The sequence below is a fragment of the Zonotrichia leucophrys genome, chromosome 3 (assembly GCF_028769735.1).
Source record: "Zonotrichia leucophrys gambelii isolate GWCS_2022_RI chromosome 3, RI_Zleu_2.0, whole genome shotgun sequence".
In the NCBI taxonomy this organism is placed as follows: Eukaryota; Metazoa; Chordata; class Aves; order Passeriformes; family Passerellidae; genus Zonotrichia; species Zonotrichia leucophrys.
The window spans coordinates 111467284-111490052 of record NC_088172.1 but is presented as its reverse complement, the minus strand read 5'-3'; the positions used below and the strand labels follow the sequence as shown (position 1 = coordinate 111490052).

The 22769-nt window shown below is 43.4% G+C and overlaps 1 protein-coding gene across 4 annotated transcripts in view; it reads right to left on the bottom strand.

Annotated features, from left to right (window-relative positions):
• KIF13B (kinesin family member 13B) overlaps positions 1–22769 on the bottom strand; it is a 125947-nt gene that overhangs the window by 6203 nt on the left and 96975 nt on the right. For 2 of the 4 annotated variants that reach the window (XM_064709950.1, XM_064709952.1), the window contains exons 33-40: positions 22580–22732; positions 21168–21245; positions 20626–20679; positions 19759–19779; positions 13293–13410; positions 12355–12488; positions 2979–3041; positions 578–1538 (exon numbers count right to left, since the gene is read on the bottom strand). In XM_064709950.1, the coding sequence (XP_064566020.1) occupies positions 578–1538; positions 2979–3041; positions 12355–12488; positions 13293–13410; positions 19759–19779; positions 20626–20679; positions 21168–21245; positions 22580–22732 (1582 nt within the window). The remainder of the gene's footprint in view (positions 1–577; positions 1539–2978; positions 3042–12354; positions 12489–13292; positions 13411–19758; positions 19780–20625; positions 20680–21167; positions 21246–22579; positions 22733–22769) is intronic. The other 2 variants (XM_064709953.1, XM_064709954.1) reach the window with 1 other exon arrangement.

Here is a 22769-nt window from a genome sequence, read left to right as displayed (position 1 = left end):
TGTATATATATACACTATATATATATATATATACACACTATATACATATACTCTATATATACACACACAGAAATAGTCTTCTGCAATTTCACAGCTTACTTTAAAATAAAATCCTATTACCTCTTAATACCTATTAAGAGACTTTGCAACTCATTTGGCCTAAATGTCCCTTTGAGCTAAATCCCACAACTCCTGTTGTGCTTTGAACACCCTCATCCTCACAGCAGAAGCCCAGGAAAGAATCCTATGGACACAAGGCTTGTCCTGCAGCTACTGCATGGAAAAGGAATCCTGATTCCTACTTCCAGTGTGAGAAACCAAAGAAATGACTGAAAATGGGCAGTCAGGGATCACAGAATAGTTTGGGTTGGGATCTCAAAGGGGTTGGGAATGAGAGAAGGTTTGGAAAAAGATGACAGCAGGGAAGACCTTTTACATTTCCCTTTTCAAAATGCCTCCTGCAATGAGCAATTGACCCCCCAGAGGGTAATAAACCCCCCAAAAAAGCAGCTTTAGGATGAGCTCTGCCAGCTGGGACACACCAGCTGCTTCCCACCTGACCCAGGGGATGCTTTACCTGCAGGAAAATCCAGCTCCACACCAACCCATGTTCCTTCCTGGAAGTCTGTGGGCCCGATGTACCTGACAGTGCCCGTCTTATTGGTGCCAACTGTGACATATTCTCCCTCTTTCAGCCACTCAGGAATTTCATTGGCATCTTCTGAGTCGGAAATCACCTCCAGTTTCTCCTCTGCTGTCTCTGAGCCGTTGTGGTTCAGTCCACGGGCACTGGAGGTGCTCTTTTCTCCTTCCTGCTGCTCTTCTGTGCCCAGGGAACTGGTGGGGTCTGATCCCAGCATGCTGGTGAAGGATCTCAGCTCTGAGGTTTTCACCTTCTGGATTCTGAAGGGCGAGGCTGCAGCAGCGCTGGGCTGGTCGGGATGAGCTTTGGGAAACCCCAGTTCTGAAGCCCCAGGGGATGTTTCCTTTTTCCTGGCTGACTCCACTGATGGTTTGGATATTGACTCCTTTGGAGTGGAGGTAGAGACAAGAGGTTTTGCATCAGTGGCTGCAGAGGCATCGCTGCCCTGCTCGCTGGGACAAGGAGAAGTGCACGACTTCCCATTCACTTCAGGGCTGTCCCTCTGTTTGTGGGGAGCACTTGGAAGGCTGAAGGTGGGGGGACTCTCCCTCTTTGTGGCCACAGAGCTCTCAGGAGCCCTGTCCTGCACATCAGCAGGGAGCTGAGCCCCTGCAGGAGCAGGGCAGTCACTCCCTGCAGGTGTTGGAGCTCCCGGCTGAGCCCCAGCGTCGCTTCCCGCTGCCAGGGCCTCGGACAGGGTGGCTGTGGAGACGCTGTGGGAGAAATACCCACTGGAGGCTTCACTCAGGGGGCTGGGAGGGCCCTCCTGGCACTCCTGGGCCTGGGTGTCCCCTGTGGGCTGCTGCAAAGGCACTTTGGGTGTCTTCTCCACGCTCTTGTCCACCTCAGGCGTCTGCGCCACCGTTTCCTGCTTTGCTGCTTCCTCTTGGTGCATCTGAAACACAGGGGGAGAGGGGCTGCGTTATCCAAAATATCTGGGCTCAGAGCACAGATCCCAGAGCTCTGGCAAGCAGCAAGGCTTTGAGCTTATCTAAATCCCTGTGTAGCTGCCATGGGCAGACGATGGAAGCTGATCCCCAGTCAGCCCTGCCGGCGTGGGAGGATTGTCAGTCACTCCTGCCATTAATAAGGGAAGTGTCAACCCCAAGAAATACACTCCCCAATATTTACTGAAGAATTATTTATATTACAGGAGTGGTCATTTGCTGTTTGAACAGCAGGATTTATATGGAATGGGAAGCAGCCATGATCCATAAGTCTCTCACAGTTATTTGGCTTAACTCTCAGGGTGGATAAATCATCCCCCTGCACCTAAAGTGTCATTTCTGTCCCCATTTCCAAATGCCATTCCCACCTCAGAGCCACCAGCACCTTGCACTTCCAGAGGATGAAATTAACTGCACCTCATGAGATTAACAGCCCATTTCAGTGATGTATTTCTTGGCTGTAAAGTTTACTAAATCTGATAGATCAATATCTTTTGCCAGCACATGTACTCTAAAAGATTAGGATGTCTCTAAATCTCTTTGGGAAGGAGGGAGGGGGGAGAGTGCTAATAGGAAGAGGGGGGTGGAAAAAGAGGTTGGAAAAGGGAAGATTTGAACAAATCCTGTCTCAGGTGAACATTTTGGTTTATTATTCACAATTTTGTGATTCTCCCATCTAGTGTCCCAAACCACAGGATTTTCAGCTTATTCCCAAAATGCCTTTTCCACTGGAAACTTAAGCAGCATTTGAAGAAAAGGGGATTTGACTGGATTACTAGAATTTCAGAACCAAAGGTTTGCTAAGTAAAATGTAATTTAAAAAAAAGGGTTTTTTTCAAAATCAACCATATTGTTCACTTTGCTATGGCAAGGGTGGTGTCCATGTGGACTCAGGAGCTTTGCTCTTTCTCTGGATTTTCCCTTTGGATAACACAGAGTTTTCTAAGACAATAAAAGCACAGTGGGAGGAAGCTGATGTGCTGCTCAGGAGACTGAAGTTCTGCTGGAAAATGGGAGATCACAGGTTCTATTTTCTCTCCAGCTTAGCAAGGGTTTTTCCATGGTATCATGGCAAAAATGGGGAATTAAGCTCCACACTTAGAACAGCCACATCCTGCTTATAGACACTGTCAGAGCCTAGAAATTTTCCTTTTTAAAGCAGCAAACCAGCTAAATTTCAGCTAATTATCTGCTAATGCTTTCAAATATCAAAGTGGAAGCAGGAATAGGAGAGGAGGTTTTAGCAGGACCTGAAACACCCAGCAGAATTTCACTGTCTCACAGCCAGGCAGCAGCACAAGTGCAACAGGTTTTAAACAGCTGAAGCTTTGGCCACCTCTGGCAGGTGAAATTAAAAACTTTATCCTCACATCTTGGGATGTGCTCACCTGTTTCATCCTTGCAGCACTGGCCTCCAGACTGGCTGGCTGAACCATAATTCGTGGGACAGCCTGGGGGGAGGGAAATGAAGAGAATCAGTCAATGAAAGGATGAAATATTGGCAAACTGGTAAATGTTAAGGCTTGCGTTTGAAATTTTGGGATCCTAAGCAAAGCTTTGTCATGAAAGGATGGAAAACTAAACTTTCAGTAGCTGAAATGGAGTTTGTTAAAAAAAAAAAAAAAGAGGGAGAGAGGCTTTTTACACAGGCAGAGGGGATGGTTTTAAGCTAAAAAAGATTTAGGTTAGATATTAGGATAGAATTGTTCCCTGTGAGGGTGGGCAGGCCCTGGCACAGGTTAACCAGAGAAGTTGTGGCTGCTCCTGGATCCCTGGAAATGTTCCAAAACCACCTGGATGTGGCACCTGAGGACATGAACTGGTCCTGACCATGGGGGTGGTGCTGGACTTGATCTTCAAGGCTTTTTTCCAACCTTAAGGATCTATGGTTTCATCTCCAGAACTTTTTCTCCTTTTCCAGTCTCTAAATTCTGTTTGGACCTGAGCATTACTGGCTTTAACACAAAAAGGACGGCAGAATCCAGGTCTGTGCATCCCCTTTTGCAGGAGGACATTCCTCCTGGCACTGACAATGAATGGCCCTCACTTGCTCCACATTCAGGTTTTTATGTTGCAGATTTGAAATAATCCCTCTCCTGAGAGCAGAGCAGCACATTGTGACACTGATATAAATCTGAGGTTATGCTGCTGGCTTGGGCTGTCACACAGCAGGGGAAGGAGCCACCAGAGCAGTGGAGAACCTCAGGAAAGGGAACATGAAGAGAAGGAGAGAGGAGAAAAAGGCAGAAAAATCTCTTCAGCACTGTTAAATAATGCACTGCAAGGGCAGGTTCAGGCTCTGAGGGGCAGAGCTCCTTAAGGGAGACACATTACACAATTTGGGAGCTGCCTGCTTTTATTATTTATTTTTTTTCCCAAGGATTCCTTCTGTACAAACACACAGGCTGAGTTCTGTGCTGAGTTCTGATTTTCACTGAAATCTTCCAGCTGAAGAGTGAGGAACCTTCTCTTGCATCCCTTCCGAGCCCAGTAAAGCAGGGACATGACTGATCTTACCCTCAAGAGGAACAGACATGGGAGAGAGGAACAGCTTTTATTTATACAGAGATTGTGCCAGGCATTAAAAAACCAAAATATTTCAAGGTAGAAAATAAAAAGACAAAAAAATGGACAAAACCCCAAGAGGGTCACCAAATAAATTTTTTAAAGACATTAAAGCTTCAGTTCAATAAAAGGAAGCAGGAGAGGAGGGTTTTTTGCTTGTTCCTAAACCTGCTAAATGAAAATTCACCACTAGAACAGGGCTCAGGGCAAACTGGCTCTGTTTGGGGTGCACAGGTTTGTGCATTTTGAGATCCTCACTGGGTCAGGACCTGGGGCTCCAGCAAGCAGATGGATCAGAATAAACCTATGAAGAAACTGTGAAAAGTTTAAGTTTTATAAAATTTGGCCAGCCTTATTATCCAGAAATAAGCACTCAGAATTAGAATAAGGAGAAGTATTGAAAGCACTTAAATCAGTTCCTTTGAATCTCTTTAAAACAAATAAATAAAATGTTTGTCTGGGTTTTTTATCTCTCAGAATAAACCAGTGAAGAAACCCTGCAAAGCTTAGGTTTTATAAAATTTGTCCAGACTTATTATCCAGAAATAAGCACTCAGAGTTAGAATAAGGAGAAGTACTTAAAGCAGCTAAATAAATTCATTTGATTCCGTTTTCTCCTTTTAAAACAAATAAATAAAATGTTTGTTTGGGTTTTTTATCTCTCCAAAACCTCCAGTCTTACAACTTGCAAATCCACAAAAATCTAAAAATCCAGTTGGCATCACACAGCACAAGAAAGGAAACCATCAGGCTTTAACCACTCCTCATCAAGTTCTCCTGAGAGGATGACAGATCTCCAAACTACAGAAAATTTGCCAAGCAAAGCTTAGAAAAACTGGGAGAAAAAAGGAATTCTGAGGGGGGTGCTGACAAGAAGCAGCAGGGCAGGAACCCCTCAGAGGGCACCACAGCAGACCTGTGGGATGAAATGCAGTCAAATTTCTTGCGGAATTTGAAAACAAAGTGTTGGGACTATCTGGGAAGACACTGCTGGATGAAAAATATTTCTGGATCCAGAGCCAAATTCTATCATTAAATGTTTGTAAGCAGTGGCTGCTAAACTTGATGTATCTATTTATCCAGGAGCCTTTTACAGTGATGGATTCTGTCAGAATTTCTTCAACCAAGCTGACAAAACACAAGGGTGAGGGAGAACATGAAAGCTTTTCCCTTTAAAGCATCTTTGATTGTCTTCTCCTAAGAGCTGCTGCTCTGGGCAGGGAGGTGATGAGGACACAAAAAGCTGCACATGCCCCAGGTGGGTGCACTCACATCCCAGAAATCCCCCAAGGGATGGGATGGTCCCACACTTTGGGAAGGAGGGGAGGAGAGGGGGGGATTCTGCCCTTTTCAGGTGAGACCCCACCTGCAGAGCTGCCCCAGCCCTGGGGACAACAGCAGGAGGATGTGGAGATGCTGGAACAAGTCCAGAGGAATCCACAGAGATGCTCCGAGGGCTGGAGCCCCTCTACCCTGGGATAAAGGCTGGGACAGCTGGGGGTGCTCACCTGGAGAAGAGAAGGATCCAGGGAGAGCTCAGAGCCCCTTCCAGAGCCTAAAGGGGCTCCAGGAGAGGTGGAGAGGGACTGGGGACAAGGGGAAATGGCTTCAAACCAAAAAAGTGAAGATTTGGGTGGGATATTGGGAAGGAATTGTTCCCTGTGAGGGTGGGGAGGTTGCCCAGAGAAGCTGTGGCTGCCCCTGGATCTCTGGAAGTGTCCAAGGCCAGCCTGGACAGGGCTTGGAGCAACCTGGGATGGTGGAAGGTGTCCCTTGTCCTGTCCCTCCATCCCTTGTCCCCACTCCCTCTCCAGCTCTCCTGGAGCCCCTTTAGGCCCTGGAAGGGGCTCTGAGCTCTCCCTGGATCCTTCTCTTCTCCAGGTGAGCACTCCCAGCTCTCCCAGCCTGGCTCCAGAGCAGAGGGGCTCCAGCCCTTGGAGCAGCTCTGTGGCCTCCTCTGGACTTGTTCCAGCATCTCCACATCCTCCTGCTGTTGGTCCCAGGGCTGGGGCAGCTCTGCAGGCGGGGTCTCACCTGAGCGGGGTGAGCTTCAGGGTTCCTTCCAACTCAAACCATTCCAGGATTCCATGGTGATTCTATCAATCTTAGATTTTTTTTTTTGACATTTTGTGCTCACTGAGAGGTCCCTTTGCACCATCTCTGAGGTGACCAAAGCAGAGCCCAACCTGCCTCACTGGTGAGCTTGAAGAGCAAAAGCATGTGTGTGTCACTCCCCAGTTACAGAGACACCAACATCAATCCTGAATGAACATTTTTTTATCCCATATATTCCACATCTATATAATGGCCACCTCTTCAAAGAGCTCAGCAAAACACATTTGGTATTTCTGTGTCATTAAGCACTTTGTGAAATGCCTCTGGCAGCAGTGACTGATGCCTTCAGTGCAAAGCCTTTGATTTGGTGTCACTTGGATGAAAATCCCTCAGCATTAACACCCAATATGCAGAAAGTTCAGTGGCATTTAAGAGAACAAATCAGGCCAGTGCAGCCAAGAATCGCCCTGTGAATGCCAGGAATGGCTTAGCCAAGGTTGATACAATCCTAAAGGGATTTTATCCCGAACTTCCACTGCTCTTTTTGCTTTCCCACCCCCAGACAGGAGGGGCTGAGCCCAAGGACCCTCCCACTGACACTGTCATGGTCCCATCACTATTTAACAGCAGCTACTGGGAACTTCTGCAGCAATACAGAGATTTAAATTCATTAAACAGAGATTTAAATCAGTTTGGAGCACTCAGGATAAAATATTTCCACAAGGTGTGCATGGGACTGCAGGGAAAATTCCAAATTCCCTAGGACACAGCCCAAAAGAAAAGATTCCATTTTTAAAAGGTACGCCCCTGCCCCAACAATATTCATCTTGAAAATTATTTTAAAATTGATTGCAAAGTCATTAATCACTCAAATATAGAATCTCCCACCTTCCACAGGGAGATGTGAAATCCAGTGCAAGTTAATTTGTTGGGGTTTTTTTTGTGTTTGCTCATTTCCCTCTCTAAACACACTCTGTATTTAAATATTAACCCAAACAACTCCCTCTTATTCCACAGCCCCTGTGTGAAATGTCTCAGCCTGTAATAAGACATCAGAATTCCCCACTTCCAGTACAATTTATACAAAATTAACCACACCATTTCCTATGCAGCTCAATTACTTCGTTTCTAGGTCCTGGCAGATTAAAAGAGTAATTCATACTCCATTTTTAAGTTAGTTTACAAAGGAATTCGAGTGGTTTGAAACTTCCAAAGCCAGTTTTCCACACTCATTCTCATCAAAAACTATTTGTATTTGAGGATGACAGGGAAAACTGAGCTCAGAAAGAAATCAAAACACCAACAACTGAGTCACAAGGAGACACACGAGCTCTGCTGACTGCAGCATCCAAATGATTTTTTCACTTGGAACTCTGAAGGAAAAAAAGCCTTCAAGATGTTAAAGAAGGTTCTCTGAGGCCACATTATTTACATTTGATTAAGGAATGTCAGTTCTAGCAATTATACTGTGCACCAGGCCCATCCATGAAACTGTTATTTTTTAATGGACTGCCAGAAAAGGGTTTTGTCTATTTAGAAAGCCTTTCATTAACTGCATTTCATTAGTTTTTAAGATTAATTTCTATGCCTGCATCAGAAGGTGGAAGGGAAAGAAGTGACAGCTGCCCTCTCCATGTGGCTACACCATAAAGCAAAAATGAATTTTATGGAAATTCGAAGAGTTTATCTCTTTTTGTTTTATTTTAAGTAAATCTGTGACTCAAGATCTCTCTCTCTCAAGACATCTGAGCATCCAAAAAGATTCTTGGAGAGGAAGGTGACCAAAATCCACTCACCAAATGGGCCACAGGAATTTCCTTCTGCCACAGCAATTCCAAAACCCCCAGAAACTGGAATTTAATGTGTAAATTTTTAATGTCAGCACCCAGTGATGCCCTGAAATGTGATTACACAGTTCCTGGAAAGCCACGGGGTCAAAAGGGAAAAGAAGAGGAATTCTGCTTGGTGCACACTGGGAAAGCCTCAGCATGTGAATAAAAAAGAGGAGTTTCAATTCCTACATAATATAATTAAGCACAGGCAGATGAAACTCTGCTTCTCCCTCCACCTGCATATTTTAAACAAGGATTTTAAGCTTCTCCCCATCAGCAGGGAGGGTCAGAGGGCTCCAAATCTTGCACTCTGTGGTTCTCAGCTTTTTCAAGAATAGGCTGGGAAAATAAAAAGCAATTCCAGCCATCTAGAAAGCTTTAAATTGTTGAATTTTTTTTTTTAATTATTTACAGACTACCAGCAATTAATTCAAAGGCACCAGATAAAGGAGAAAAGAGGCATTTTCTAACTTTAAAGTATATAAACAGCTTCATCAGAACCCAATCTTTTAGGTACATAAACAGCTTCATCGGAAGCCATTCTGCAAGTTACATAAAGAATCCTATTATGCCAAATTAATTCAATCTAACTAATTAGAGAGCAGGAAGTTCTTTCAATTATTTTATGTGCTGTCTGAGAAACACACTTGAATACGAGAGCAGATTTCATTAATTGCGGTTCATTATTCTCCAGATTAGTTACTAAACTTGCAGCAGAAGGTCAAAGACAGCAATTTTGTTCACTGCCACCACCTTGACTGGGATGTCTCTGCCTTTTTTTTTTTGTTTTTGAAGCACAAGCAACCACTCTAAACAAGGGGAGATCACTTTGTAAAGGTAACTTTGGGTGGGCTCACCCACTTTAATGTTGATGCTCCTCCAAACAATTTTATTTTATGAAATAAAAAGCTGCTAAAATAATTTTTAAAGTGAAATTTTTATAATTACTGATGAGAACTGATCTCCTTTTTTACCAGCACAGGATCAGAGATTTGGTACCACACCCATTTGGAACAGTCATGGTGAACTTAACTTCAACTCCAAACCTGGGAAAAGGTTCAGTCCTGCACCTTGGAAATTTGCTTTTCATGGAATCACAGAATATCCTCAGCTGGCAGGAGGTGGGATGAATTGACTGGGATGTCTCTGCTTTTTTTTTTTTTTTTTTTTGAAGCACAAGCAACCACTCTAAACAAGGGGAGATCACTTTGTAAAGGGAATTTTGGGTAGGCTTGCCCACTTTAATGCTGATGCTGCTCCAAGCAATGGGCAGGACTGAAATAAAAAGCTGCTAAAATTATTTTTTAAAGTGTATTTTTATAATTACTGATCAGGACTGATCTCCTTTTTCACCAGCACAGGATCAGAGATTTGGTACCACACCCACTTGGAATAGTCCTGGTGAAATTTGAAATTTGCTTTTCATGGGATCATGGAATACCCTCAGCTGGCAGGGACCCACAGGGATCACTCAGTGCCACCCCTGGCACAGAGACCCCAACAATCCCACCCTGTGCACCCCTCAGAGCGTTGTCCAAACCCTCCTGGAGCTCTGGCAGCCTTGGGAATGACACCATTCCCTGGGGAGCTGTTCCAGAGCCCAAACACCCTCTGGGGGAAGAACCTTTTCCCAAAATCCAACCTGAATCTCCTCATATCTCAGCTCCCAGCCCAGAAAATGAAGATTCAGATCCTTCCATCCCATCTGTCATTTCAATTCCTGAACTTTGCTCTCCCAAATTGTTGTTTACAGCAACAAAACTCCAGCAGTTCCCAGTTAAGGGTCAGATTCCTTTGCAATTAGAGCCAAAAAAGTCCTTCAGGCTGTGCCTCTCCCTTACAGGTTTTTCTCCCACCTTGTACATTCATTTATCTCCCCTGCCACTGTGCACTGAAATTTCCTTCTCCCACAGCTCTGGAGGTGCTGTTCTGTATTCCCTGAGGCTCAGAAAGATTTCAGAAAAATTATCAGGGGTAAATTTTGGTGTCCCCTCCGTGGCACAGTTTCTCCAGCTCCACAGCAGCTCCTGCCTGCCTGGGGTGACCCCCTGAGCCCCCCATGTCCCCCCGTGTCCCTCAGCCACCCATCACCACCCCCAGCTCAGCCCCTCTGCCCACATTTGCATCCTCAGGCCATTAGAAAGAGGCAGCACTGGAAATTATGGGATGGGATATGGATGATCTTCAAAAGCCAGGTTTGCTGTAAAGGCAGCTCTTCATTTTTTGTGCTGCACAGAAGAAGCTGGAGCTGATTCTGGGGCAATTCTTTCTGTTTTTTTTTTATTCTCTCTTCTGTGCAGCTTTCCTTAGGGTGGGATTAGGATAAGGTTTCTCCCCAGAGGGTGTTGGGGCACTGGAAGAGCTCCCCAGGGAATGTGACATTCCCAAAGCTGCCAGAGCTCCAGGAGTGTTTGGACAAAGCTCTCGGGGACAAGATGGGACTTTTGGGGTGTCTGTGCAGGGCCAGGGCTTGGATCAATGGTCCCTGTGGATCTCTCCACCTCAGGAAATTCCACAATTCCCTGGCATTGCTGACAGCAGTGAAGAAGCCCCATTTCCCTATGGATAGAGCTGCAAGGAATTTGTAAAACCTCTCAAACCAGGGAGGTACAGCTGATTTGTTCCATTGCAAAACCTGAAAGTAGAGAATAATTCTAACATTTCATTACATTACACAGACCCACTGGTCATGGAAACCCTGGGCTGCTCTCCAGTGCAACCACTGAAACATCACCTACTCCTCCTTATTTAAAAAAAAAAACCAAAGCATTAATAGCATTTCCCCTCTTATTAAAAATTGTTGATTTCATGACCTGGTTGACTTTCCATAATAATCCATAACATAAACTAGAATCTCATTAAAGAGATGTCTCTGTAGTTTAAAACTTGATTTCTAGACAAATCATCCAGGACTGATCTTGAACAGGAAAGGAGTGGGAACAGGTGGTTAGACTAGAGGCAGGAAATTAGGCCTTGTTTCTCCTCTCAGCTCTCACTGATTCACTGAGGATTCAAGAAGGTGTGAAAGGCTCTCACTGCAATTGTAAGAGCACCTATTTGCATCTTTCCATACCCAAATACCTTTAAAGAAAGTCACCACCTTCATTTTAATTCTCTACAGTTCATAGATGAGGGGGCTTGTACAATTCCAGCCTCAGCACCCAGCAAAAGGTGAGATTAAAATGTAAAATGAATCCCCAATCAAGCTAAGAATATTTTAAAACTGCCTCGTTCTTATTTGTGCTACATGTGCCAGGAATTTCTTTTAAAAATATTTAAGTGTTAGTAGATTTATTTTTGCTCTATCTATTTAATATTTTACTGTATTTCTATTATGCCAAAACAGCTTCCTGGGATGTTCTTGTAACAGCAAGTTTTGTTGTAGCAAACAAAAGATCTGGATTCATCCACAAAAAAAAAAAAAAAAAAAAAGGATTTTAGGGATTGTTTGGAGGAAGATATTCTTTAAAATGTTTGCCTGCATGGCAAGAGGTGAAGAAAAGTCTGAGTTAATAAGAGATGAGCTTCCAGAACTCCAGGCAAAGGAAGAGGGTGAGAGCAGAGCCAGCACGGACAGAATGGAATCCCAAAAACTTTCACACCAGATCTGGCTCCAGATTCATCTTCAAAACAGTTTGTTAAACCTTCAAAATTTACTCTAGAGGGAAATATTCCTTTATAAATAAATATTCCTCATAAATAAAGGAGATTATATGATTTATAATGGGATTCTCTATTTCATCTGGTGGTTTTTTTTAAAAGACAAAAGTGTTTTTCCAGCGAGCTTGACTGTGCATCAACTTCTGCTCAGAGCACAGCAGCCACATCTGGAGCAGGTGGGAGCTTTCAGCACAACATCCAAAAGGAAAAAAAGGAAATCAAATGCTTCCCTGACATGTGGAAAAGATAAAAATGAACAAAAGCAACTGCCCCAAGTACACAGGGAAAGATGTAAAAGGTGACACGAGCTGGGGTGAGGGGTGGGGATATGAAATAAGGAATTAAAAATAGAATTACATTTTCCTCCTGGCAATACACAAACAACACTAAGTGCCCTTCATAAATTTTACCATTGTTGCTGCGAGTGGGAGGCCCATAAATCACCCTGGGAGTGGAGCTGGCACTTGGAAAAAGCCAAGTGGGCTGAGTGAGTGTCAATAAGTTCCAGCAGCTCCACCAGCCCTGGACAGGATGGAGGGGAAATGGATGAAATCTTGGTTTGCTCTGCAACAACTTTTCTAAAACATCTCCCTGCCAGCAAGGCCAGCAGCACTCACCAATATTGGATTTTGTGGGTGATTTAATGCCTTACCTGCTGTGCAAGGGGAGAGCTCTGCCTGCCCTTCTTCTCATCTCTCACAGGGAACAGGGACTTGAGCAGCTTCGGCATCTGAGGCACCAAGGACTTGACAGGATTCAGGTAGGAAGCAGCCAGGCTACCAATACCTGTTGGAAAAACAAAATATTCATACATGAAAAGAATTATTCTTTGGAGAAAGGGAGGAAAAAACCCCAATGCTGACCTAAAACCCCCTATAAAAAAATTTAAAAGCTTCTTTTTAAAAGAAGTTTTAACTTAAGCTTTAACTTTTAAAACTTCTTTTCTAAGATGACTTCTGTGGTCAAAGAATTAGCCAAGGTAAAGCACTCTCTGACTTGTAGTGACACTCAGGAGCTGGGACTTTATTTAGCAGTGACTTTATCCCACATTTGGGAAGTTTCCTGAGCTTTACCTGGATCAGGGGAGTTTTCTAAGCTGAAGAAGAGCCCTACCTGGATGAGGGGAGTTTTGTGACATAAAGAAGAACCTTATCTGGATCAGGGGAGTTTTGTGAGCTGTAGGAGGACCCTTACCTAAATCAGCAGTTTTGTGAGCTAAAGAAGAGCCCTACCTGGATCAGGGGAGTTTTGTGACATAAAGAGGAGCCCTACCAGGATCAGGGCAGTTTATTGAGCTGAAGAAAACCCTACCTGGATCAGGGGAATTTTCTGAGCTAAAGAAGAGCCCTACCTGGATCAGGGGAGCTTTCAGAGCTGAAGAAAAGCCCTACCTGAATATGGGGAGTTTTCTGAGCTGAAGAAGAGCCTTACCTGATCAGAGGAGTTTTGTGAGCTGAAGAAGAGCCCCACCTGGATCAGGGGAGTTTCTGAGCTGTAGGAGGACCCTTACCTGGACCAGGGGAGCTTTCTGAGCTGAAGAAGAGCCTTACCTGGATATGGGGAATTTTGTGAGTTAAAGAAGAGCCTTACCTGCATCAGGGGAGTGGTTCTGCTGCCCAGAGCCTGGCAGGGAGGTACGAGATGGACTAATGCCTCTACTGGAGTTTGTGGCACCTTGGGACACATCTTGCTGACTCTCCCATCGACCCTAGAGGGGAAAAAAAAAAAAAGAGTTTTTTTTTCCAAGCTAGCACAAGAGCAGGAGCACAGCAATCCTGCACAGCCCCTCTGCCAAGCTCAGAGTGCCAGAGCTGAGGAAAGACCCTTCCCCACAGGTGCTTTTAGTTGGCACACCCAGCCCTGCAAAGATGAGCACCCTCAGCACAAAGGCACAGAAAAAGTTTATTTTTATTTCTAGACCTCACAGCTGTAATATTTCACTCACTTGTGCTGCTGTGTTGTGGAAGTTACAACCAGGTGAAAATAATACGGTGCTGTCTGCCCAAAATTCCTGAATATTTTGTGTAACTACTCAGGAGAAGTGGAAGCAGAGCCAGGAAAAAGGGTGAGGACAGAGCTTTAAACAAGACAAGAAATACAAGACCTAAAGGCTGGATGTTTGTGCTTGGAGAAGGAGTTAAACAGATCAAGAGGAAGCAACTGTGGCACTGCAAAGTTTTCTGGGAAAGAGAAAGTTGGAATATCCAAGCTGTGGACAGAAGGGCAAAGAAGATGAGGACAGGTTAGGGTTTTGAAGATCAAACAACGTTATTTTCAGCCCTGATGCAGATGAGGAAGAAACAGAGACAGAGAAAAGAGCAGCTCCTTTGCCTTCCCAAGATCCCAGGGCTCTCTGGTTGGGTTTTCCCATGGATCCCACACACCAGAGGTCATTTCTCTCGCTTTTACAAAGGTCCACTGTGGTTTTGGAACTTTCCTCTCAACCTCACAGCCAGAAATCAGCTCAGTGACAAAGACAGAGAGAAACCCCAGGTCACTGTTTCACAGCAGCACTTGAGTGTCAAGAATCTGTGTGTCCAAATCCATTTTTTATTAATTCTTCTATCTTGCTAGGCAAAATAATTTATAAATTTGCCTGCAGTGATTACTCCAAGTGACTGGCCAGGGTGTGGCTCTGCTGAAGTTTCATGTGGATGCAGGACAGGGCTTGGTTTTGCTTCACCAAACTGAGTGTGCAGAGCTGGAAGGGAAACCAAAATTCCACAGGGTTGTCCTGAAAATGTCTGAGGGAGGCACACATGCAAAATCAAACTGCCAAAGCAGCTCCTTCTGATTTTGATAATTTATAGAAGACCTGAAGGCAACTCAGTACCCATTTATGAGCCTATGGGTCAAAAAAGTCCAGGCTAAGACTCTTCAAGAAGTCTCAGGGTCTTGTGGGAAAGTGCTGTCCTGTTCAGGTGGCAAAATGTTCTCAGGATGAGCTTGCAAAGCTTCACCTTTCCACAATCAGAGGTTGCAAGGACAGGATGGTGCAGCCAAAAAACCACTGAAGTCTAATCCCTGATAAAAACTGAAATTTAATCCCTTTTTTTTTTTGGTGAAGAGTTGTGCTGTAGTTGGTGCAAAATCTGGATTTTATTGTACACCTGAATTTTGCTTGTGTTTTGAAAGACATAACAGGAAGAGAAATACTTTCACAGTAAAAAGGTGCAGGAGTTACAAGGGATGGAAGGACCTGCTGCATCCTAGACCGTAACTTTAGTGTATTTTTTCCTGGAGGAAGAGGGGGAAAATGTGCTTTTTCAAGAAGCTCCCCACTGCTGGATGCAAGGAATTAATCTGACCTTGAACATAAAAATAATGACAGGCAGCCAAACTAATCTTAACTGGAACTTGAAGTCATGAATGTTTCACAAATAATAAATAAGCCAGGATAGGAGGAATAGATTTCTCCACTGGGTTGAAGGTCACGGTGAGCAGCCCAGGGCAAGAATCATTTCCATCTGGATCTATAAGTCAGTCCCAGGGAAGCTGCTCCTGCTTTGAATAGCAAGTAACCTCACTTGGGCAGAGCAGGACCTGTCCTCAGCCCTCCTGCTCCGGGTGCTGCAGCTGGGAAGACAAATTTGGGATAACTGGGAAGACAAATTTGGGATAACTGATGGGTGTCTGAGGTCACTGAGGCATCATCCTGGAAGTGAAGCTGATGGAGGCCAGCAGGAGTTTGTTAATCTGCTGGTTTTGAGGACTTTGGTGTTTAAACCCTTCTTGGAAGCTTCCTGCTCTGCCCATGCTTTTAAACCTCCAATTCCAGCATCATCTTTGACCTGCAACTCATTTATGTCTTACACACATCCAAGAGTCATGTCTGAGGCTGGAAAATTCCACAAAATGCTTTTTTCCTATTCCTCATCCCCAAACTCTTATTTTTAATTTTTTTTTTTTTTTTGGCTTTCATGTTTCTGTTAGTGCAGATTTCTCTCAGCTTGCCTTATCATGTGCAGAGATTAATAAAAAAATAGAAGACTCAGACCAAATAGCACAAGAATCAAAATAATCTTGAAATCTTGGTTTTGTTGCCTCCTGGCTTAGTCTGCCATCAGCCTGGTTGATGTTGGCACTGGATTAGGAAAAAGAGCTATGGAAGAGTGAAAAGCATCTGAAAGCTTCATTTTTGGAGAATATAAAGCTTGATTAGTGATCCTTTTGGATCTTGGGACAGTGATCCACTTAAAAAGACAGATGGATCAAGGTGCCACATCTTGAACCAAGCCCAAGTGCTCCTGGAGGCCACAGAAAAAGAAGAAACAGAAAGAATATTACAAATACTCAAGAGTTTTGTAGCTTACTACAACAGGGACTCAGTGCAGGTAAAGAGCAACTAAATAATTTTCTGAGTCATGATCTGTTGAGTCAGAAGTGCCCTTCACTGACTGTTCCAAGAGCAAAATGGTTTCAAGCAATATCTTGACTTTCTAGCCCTGTTTGGGGAATGCTGAAAAAATGGAGTAGGTAAGAGCTAGCAGAATCCTTTCAGAATATTCATCCTGCACAGAAAGAATGGCAGCATTTGGTGACTTTTTCTGTAGGAAAAGGCTTTTTTTTATAGCATCTTTTAGGAATTTTGCTTCAGCTTTGATACTAGATGACCACATTTTCTATGTAATTTTAAGTATTTTGCCAGGAGAAATAAAATGAAGGTCCTGGGAACAGGAATGAGAAAAGGATTTGTGTGGTTGTTTACTTAAGGCATGTCGGGTTTTTGAATTGCATTTGCTTTGGAGTGATCAGTTTTAGCCTGAAGGTCAGATTTGGGACCCTCAGCTCTGAGATGACAACAAACCATCAAAATTAGGTTAGTCAGGGCAACAGGTGCAGAAACATTTGGAAAAGAAAATACCACAGACAACTGAAGTGTCAGCTACTCTGCAGAGGGAAAAGGAAATTCATGAATGATTTTACTAAACTGGGTTGAAAGATAACCCATGTCAATCTCACTAAAATAAAAATAATCATAAACTATATTAACTTGATGAAGTTTCCAGGTTTTCTATCTGGATGTCATCCAGCACTCCCCTGTGTTGTTTTGTGCACCACTACAAGTTTTAAGTTTATTCTTATTATAATTTTTTAAGTGCTGTGAATCTCTTCTCTCTCAAGAAGGGTGGTGAGAGAAAGAGAGGAAACTTATAAATCATTTGCCCAGAGGAGTCATCATTTCATGAATATATTTGCTCTCTGCCAAGTGACCAAACAGAGGTCAAGTGATTTAATTTAACAAATCCAAGTAGCCACCAGAAGAATGCACGTCCCTTGATGTGTTTTAATGCTGTTTATAAATGGTTTATTTTTATAAAACCTTCTCCTTCTTCTCCTCTGCCTTCCCTTCTTCCACACATCCTCCATGAAAAACCCCAGGGGATTTATTTCATGCACAAAACCTTTAGGGCAGGTAGGGATGATCACTACCTAAGTCATCTCAGGCTTTACCTGACAAATCTTTCCTTGAAGTTGACAGACCATTAAAATGCAGCCACTGGGTAAGAGAAATGAATAATTCTTGTGTTTTTATTATTTCAGCAGTTCAGAAAAGGTTTGGGAAAAGGTGACCATGGAGCACTGGGACACAAGCAAACAGCTGGGACACACAGCTGGGACAAAAGGCACTTGTTCTCATGAACAGCAGGATTATTCAAGTTCAATTCACAATTTGCTGAAAAAAACTCTGGTTCCCAGAAAAACCTGAAGGTTTAATGACATCATCTTGTCTTACTTGGAGTTTGAGCAACAAATCCTGGGCCTTTGGGAAAGGAAGGACAACTGTCCAAGACAAAATGCTTTTATCAGAGGTGTTTTAAGAGCAACTCGTGATATTTTTCATTGATATGTGATTTAGTCTGATCTGTGAAACACCTCAGAGATGCCTTCCATTCATTGTGCCTCTGATTAATCCAGTTTAGTCAACTCAGTTTTTAAATTCTGAATTAAATTGAATTAAATTAAAATAAATTTCCAACAAAAGCCCCCTTGAACATGAAAATTCACCCCCTGTATCTGATATCAAGACTAAGATACTCAATACTCCTGCACCACTTGATGTGCAAGGAGAAATCAAACTCATCTCACTCTCCCCACATCTGCAGTGACAACAGGAGTAAAAATTGCCTTTTTCTCATTTAAGCAGGCAGACAGAACCTAGAGGTTCAGGTCAGTCCTGCTGACAACATGAAAGTCCATAAAACTCTTCTGAAGTAAATTCAGAAATTAAAAATTCCCAGGAATGCAGAGCTCAGTGTGAGCCATCCTGCTCCCTGGAACCTCTGTGCTCTCAGCACACTGGGAGACTCTTTAAGGTGCTTTATTCCCCAAAATGTGCCAATCCCACACCTCTGCTCCAGTCCTGGAGAAGAACTTTTCCAGCTCTTCAGGAGGATGTGACCTCCCATCCATGTTTTTACTGCCAAGATTAATGCATGCCTTAAATCTTCAAATTCCTGAGCTGCCTGTTGTAGTTGCGTTGACACCATCTTTAATGCTTATTTCAACTCAAGAATATTATTTTTTATTTTTTTTTTTAACAGGGGAATGAGTCCTGGCTCTTCTGAGTGATGGAGAATGGAGCAAATCCCAAATTTTACCAGCATGGATGGTGCTTGACATAGAGGAATGAATGAGACTCAGGAGCCCTTTCCACAAAGCTAAAAATCCATGGTAAAGGCAGCAGGGATGCAAGGAACAATAATTGGAGAGAGAAATAAAGAAATGGAATAAAAGTTAAGAAAAGGAATATTGTGGAATGTGCAAAATATTCTGCACCCAGTTCAGGTGTTGTTACTGTCCTGTGACTGCTTTTTCCTGTGATACATTAAATCACTGTTTGGGATTGGCTTATTATAATAAACAACAGCCAATTCCTGGTAAAATGACAATAAAATAACAATCCATGACTGCTGGAGAAGACTTCTTTGCCACCAAATTTCTCACCAAGGGACAAAGACATCCAGCTTAACCAAAACTCAGCCTGTCAAGCTCTTCTCAGGTCCTTTATGCTAAACTGGACAGGACTGATCTCACCAGTGAGCTCTGTGATGTCCAGGTGCTACAGGGACATTTAAGGATTTGTTAAATGTTTCACTGGGATTACAAAAGCTTTTGCTTATCTTATTGAAACTGGATCGTGGCATGACAAAATAAGTTTGGGTTGGGAGGGTTTAAAGATCACCAAATTTAAATTCCCCTTTCTGCCATGGGCAGGGACACTTCCACTAAAAGCCAGGCTGTGCCAAGCCCTGCCCAACGTGGCCTGGAACCAGAGATCCCTTGAAAACCAGGAATTCCCAGCCGGGGAGGTCCCATCTCCATGTCCTGAGGAACAAGTGCCTTGGATTGAAGCTCACTGCAAGCAAGGGGAGCAGCTCCACCACCTCAGCTCCACATTCCTGCAGCACAGAGTCTCTGGCAGCAACTACAGCCACGGCCAAGAGCTGCAAAACCTCATGCAAACCACTGCCAACAATTCCAGCTAACCAAAGCTTGGGAAACGGGGTCATTCCTCTGAGAGCACTACCACAAAACTAAGGAAAAGCATGTTTTCCATTGGCTCAGTTATTATTATAAAGTCATTTGTTCAGAGAAATCAAGAGTTGCTCACACTGAACTACAAAAGCCATAAAGGCTGAGCAAGATTTGAGAGAAAGTCTCAATGTTTATCCCATCTCCAGGCTAATATTCACTGGCAGATATTTAGATATTTGCTTGCTTTCATGTCTATTTTTTTTCAGCTGAGAGGGAGTTATTTCTGCAACGACTTCACCCTGTCCAAAAAATCTGTGAGAGATGGCACTGAACAGCTCCAGCTCTGTAAGAACCCATCAGATGCACCCAAGGAGAAAAGTTCTCTGCTTTGTACCAGTTCACACTGCATTAATGACAGCATTTCAATGGAAAAAACTCGTTTGCTCTGTGCTATGCAAATGAGGCACCACCAGCAGCATCTTCAAAGCAGGAAATGAAAGCGTGTGAGTGAGCAAAATCAACTTTATAGTGAGATAAAAATTATTATCCCACTCATTAGGTGGACCTAATGCATTACCTCTGCTGGGACCTTTGGACTCTGAAACATGCAATGAAAGAAATCATTGAGGGGAAGGGAGGAGAAAAACAGAAATCATTAAGAATCCTAATTTTTAATTTTTGCTTTAAAAACCTTGCAGTATCGAAACACCCAACAGTTCTCTCCAGACAGAAGTTGCTACAAACACTTTATCACCTGCACATATTTTAGCATTCTCTCCATGGATCAGATGTAGCAGATTTAGCAACCAATGCTGGAGCACTACATCAAAATTCTATTATTCTGTGCAACTGCATTATGCATTAAAATGCCTTGTCACCACCAGATTCTCCCCCTCAAAATGACTCCATGCTTGCTGGGCAGAATATCTATCAGGAGGAGATCCTTCAGTTGATCTAGGATTTGGAAAATAAGCTTAAATTTAATTTTTCACCCTTTTAAGGAATGCTTTGGGTCTCTAGTGGTGTTTTTAGATGGGCTTTAGATGTTTAAAATGAGCTGAATTATAACCCACCACAAGTTTAGGACCACGGGGAGGTCAGGAACTTTCTTCACAGCCTTTATTCTCTCTAGAGCTGGACTTGAACTGACATAGGGACCCAAAACTCTTCCTTTCTCCCAGAATTTTTCCCTCCACCCAGGTGAAAGCTCTGGAGAAGTTTTAAAGCTGGAAAATGCTCCTGAGCATCCCACAGGGGCTGGGACAAGAGCTGGGAACTTCCCCAGAGCAGCACATCCAAACCTATTTCTGCCCCAAGGATCCAGGAGCACATGGGGGGTGGCCCATTTTTCACAGATATTTCCCTTTTATGCTCCTAATCACTGGTAGAATAGAGAAATTTCCTTTTTTTCCCCAGTTTTCCCAGGAGATCTGCAGATACTCACCCTGTTACTGCTCAGGTTATAAGGGGGGGCTAAATCCTGGCGGCTTGCAGAAAGCTGGAAGAGTTAAAAGAAGCAGAATTATTTCTTAACAAGAACTTCAAAAAATTCATAACTATGCCTCTTGGCTAGTAATGCTGAAAAGAAACAGTTTTGTGGTTAAAGCAGACACAAAATCCAAGAAATTAAAGGTGAAAATTTAATTCTTGAGCTGGGAGGAGCCAGAATTTGTCATTAGTTTGATTACTAGTTCTATCAATTGTTTTCTTTCCAAATTTTGGGTAGAAGAAGTCTCATTTTTATGCACAACACTGGTACAAACCTTAAGTTCAGCATATACTTGTAATGTGTTTTCAAATCTTCTAAACAAAATGAGAAAAAAAACCCCTTCAACTTGGAAAGGAAATGAAAAATCTCCATTGTTCAGGGGGAAAAAAACAAGCACAGAGGGGTCAAAAAGAAGGAAATTCACTGCTCTATTCCATGACTCCAGCACCTGAGAATGAAGAGTGGAGCTGCTGGAGATGCCAGCAGGGAGAACTCACCCGATTCACGTTGGGGGAGCTCAGGCTCCTGCGGTAGAGTTTTCCTTTCCCCATCAGCTGCTCCTTTACAGCAACTTCCTGGCAGTCACAGAGAGCAAAACGAAGCAAATAAGTGTATTTGGCAAGAATTAAAGCTCTGAGCATCCCAGGATAGCTTTGTCTACACAAGTAAAATGTTTCTGAGCTGCCTTGTGGCACTGGATGATGTCTGTAAAGTTTACGCGGCTAAAATTATGAATGGATAAATTTTAACATCTGGTATTTTGCTGATTGGCACATGTAGGATTTTGCAGTCTTGATTCTAGGAGATGACAGAGATGCAAAGACTGAGACTTCTCTTTCCTAGCTGTGCTCCTATTTTAATCCTTTAAACTAATTATAAATGACAAGGAACTTGCTTTCAATATTTAAAGTGCATCACACTTCCCTGTGAATTTATAGTGGGCAGGCACAAGCTCCAGCTTGCTTTGCATAACTTTTCTCTTTGTGCTTGCATAATTTATATCCAGGAGAACAATTTTCAACAAATGTTTTTCTCTCCTGTATTTTTCCTGATAACCAGATCAAGTTATAGTACTTAAAATTAACCCAATCAATGTCTTTTTTTTATTGGCAGGATAGCTTTGGTGAATTCAAAGTAGAATGTGGGCAAAGTGACAAAAATTCTACTGGCAATTGCAGAAACTATTGGTAGAGCTTCAGAAAGCAAAAGCTTGCCACAGACATGTTTTATGAAAAATCCTTTCCTTAGGATTTTTTCTGCTGAGAAGCTGAGAGGCCTCAGGAACAAAATGTAAGCAATAATTATATTATTATAATTATATAATTATTATCTGCTGCTGTGGAATGCAACAGGTGCATCTGTGATTGGTCTCATGTGGTTGTTTCTAATTAATGGCCAATCACAGTCCCGCTGTTTGGACTGTCTGGGTCAGTCACAAGACAAGCCTTTGTTATTCATTCTTTTTCTATTCTTAGCCAGCCTTCTGACGAAACCCTTTCTTCTATTCTTTTAGTATAGTTTTAATATAATATATATAATAAAATAATAAACCAGCCTTCTGAAACACGGAGTCAACATTCCCATCTCTTCCCTCATCCTGGGACCCCTGTGAACACCACCACAAAAGCTAAGGCCACAACTCCTTTTCCTGAACCAGAATTAGCAATGAACAGCCTTAAAACCAAACCAGGCCCCCCAGAACTGAGCCCTGAGCAGGGAACTCCCATCCCCATCCGTGCTGGAGCTGAGCCAGGACATCTCTGCTCCCCTGGGTCTTTGCCACAGGCCCGCTTTGGGAGGCTGAGGTGTGCACTGGGGTGGGTTTTGGCGTTTTTGGGTGGTTTGTGTGCGCTCAGGAGGGTGTTTGGGGGGCACACAGTGTTCTCAGCACACCCTGCTGCAGCCAGACCTGGCGCAGGCGGTCCAGGGTGAGGATGTTCTCCACGGCCAGGACGCTCCGCAGGTATTTCTCAATGTAGGCTTCAGAGTCAGCTGAAGCTGCATCTTCCACGTTTGCTGCCATCCTGGCCAGTGCCTCCCTCTCCTCAGCCCCTTGAGCATCCTGGGGAGGCAAAAAAAGAGAGCAGAACTTGAAAATA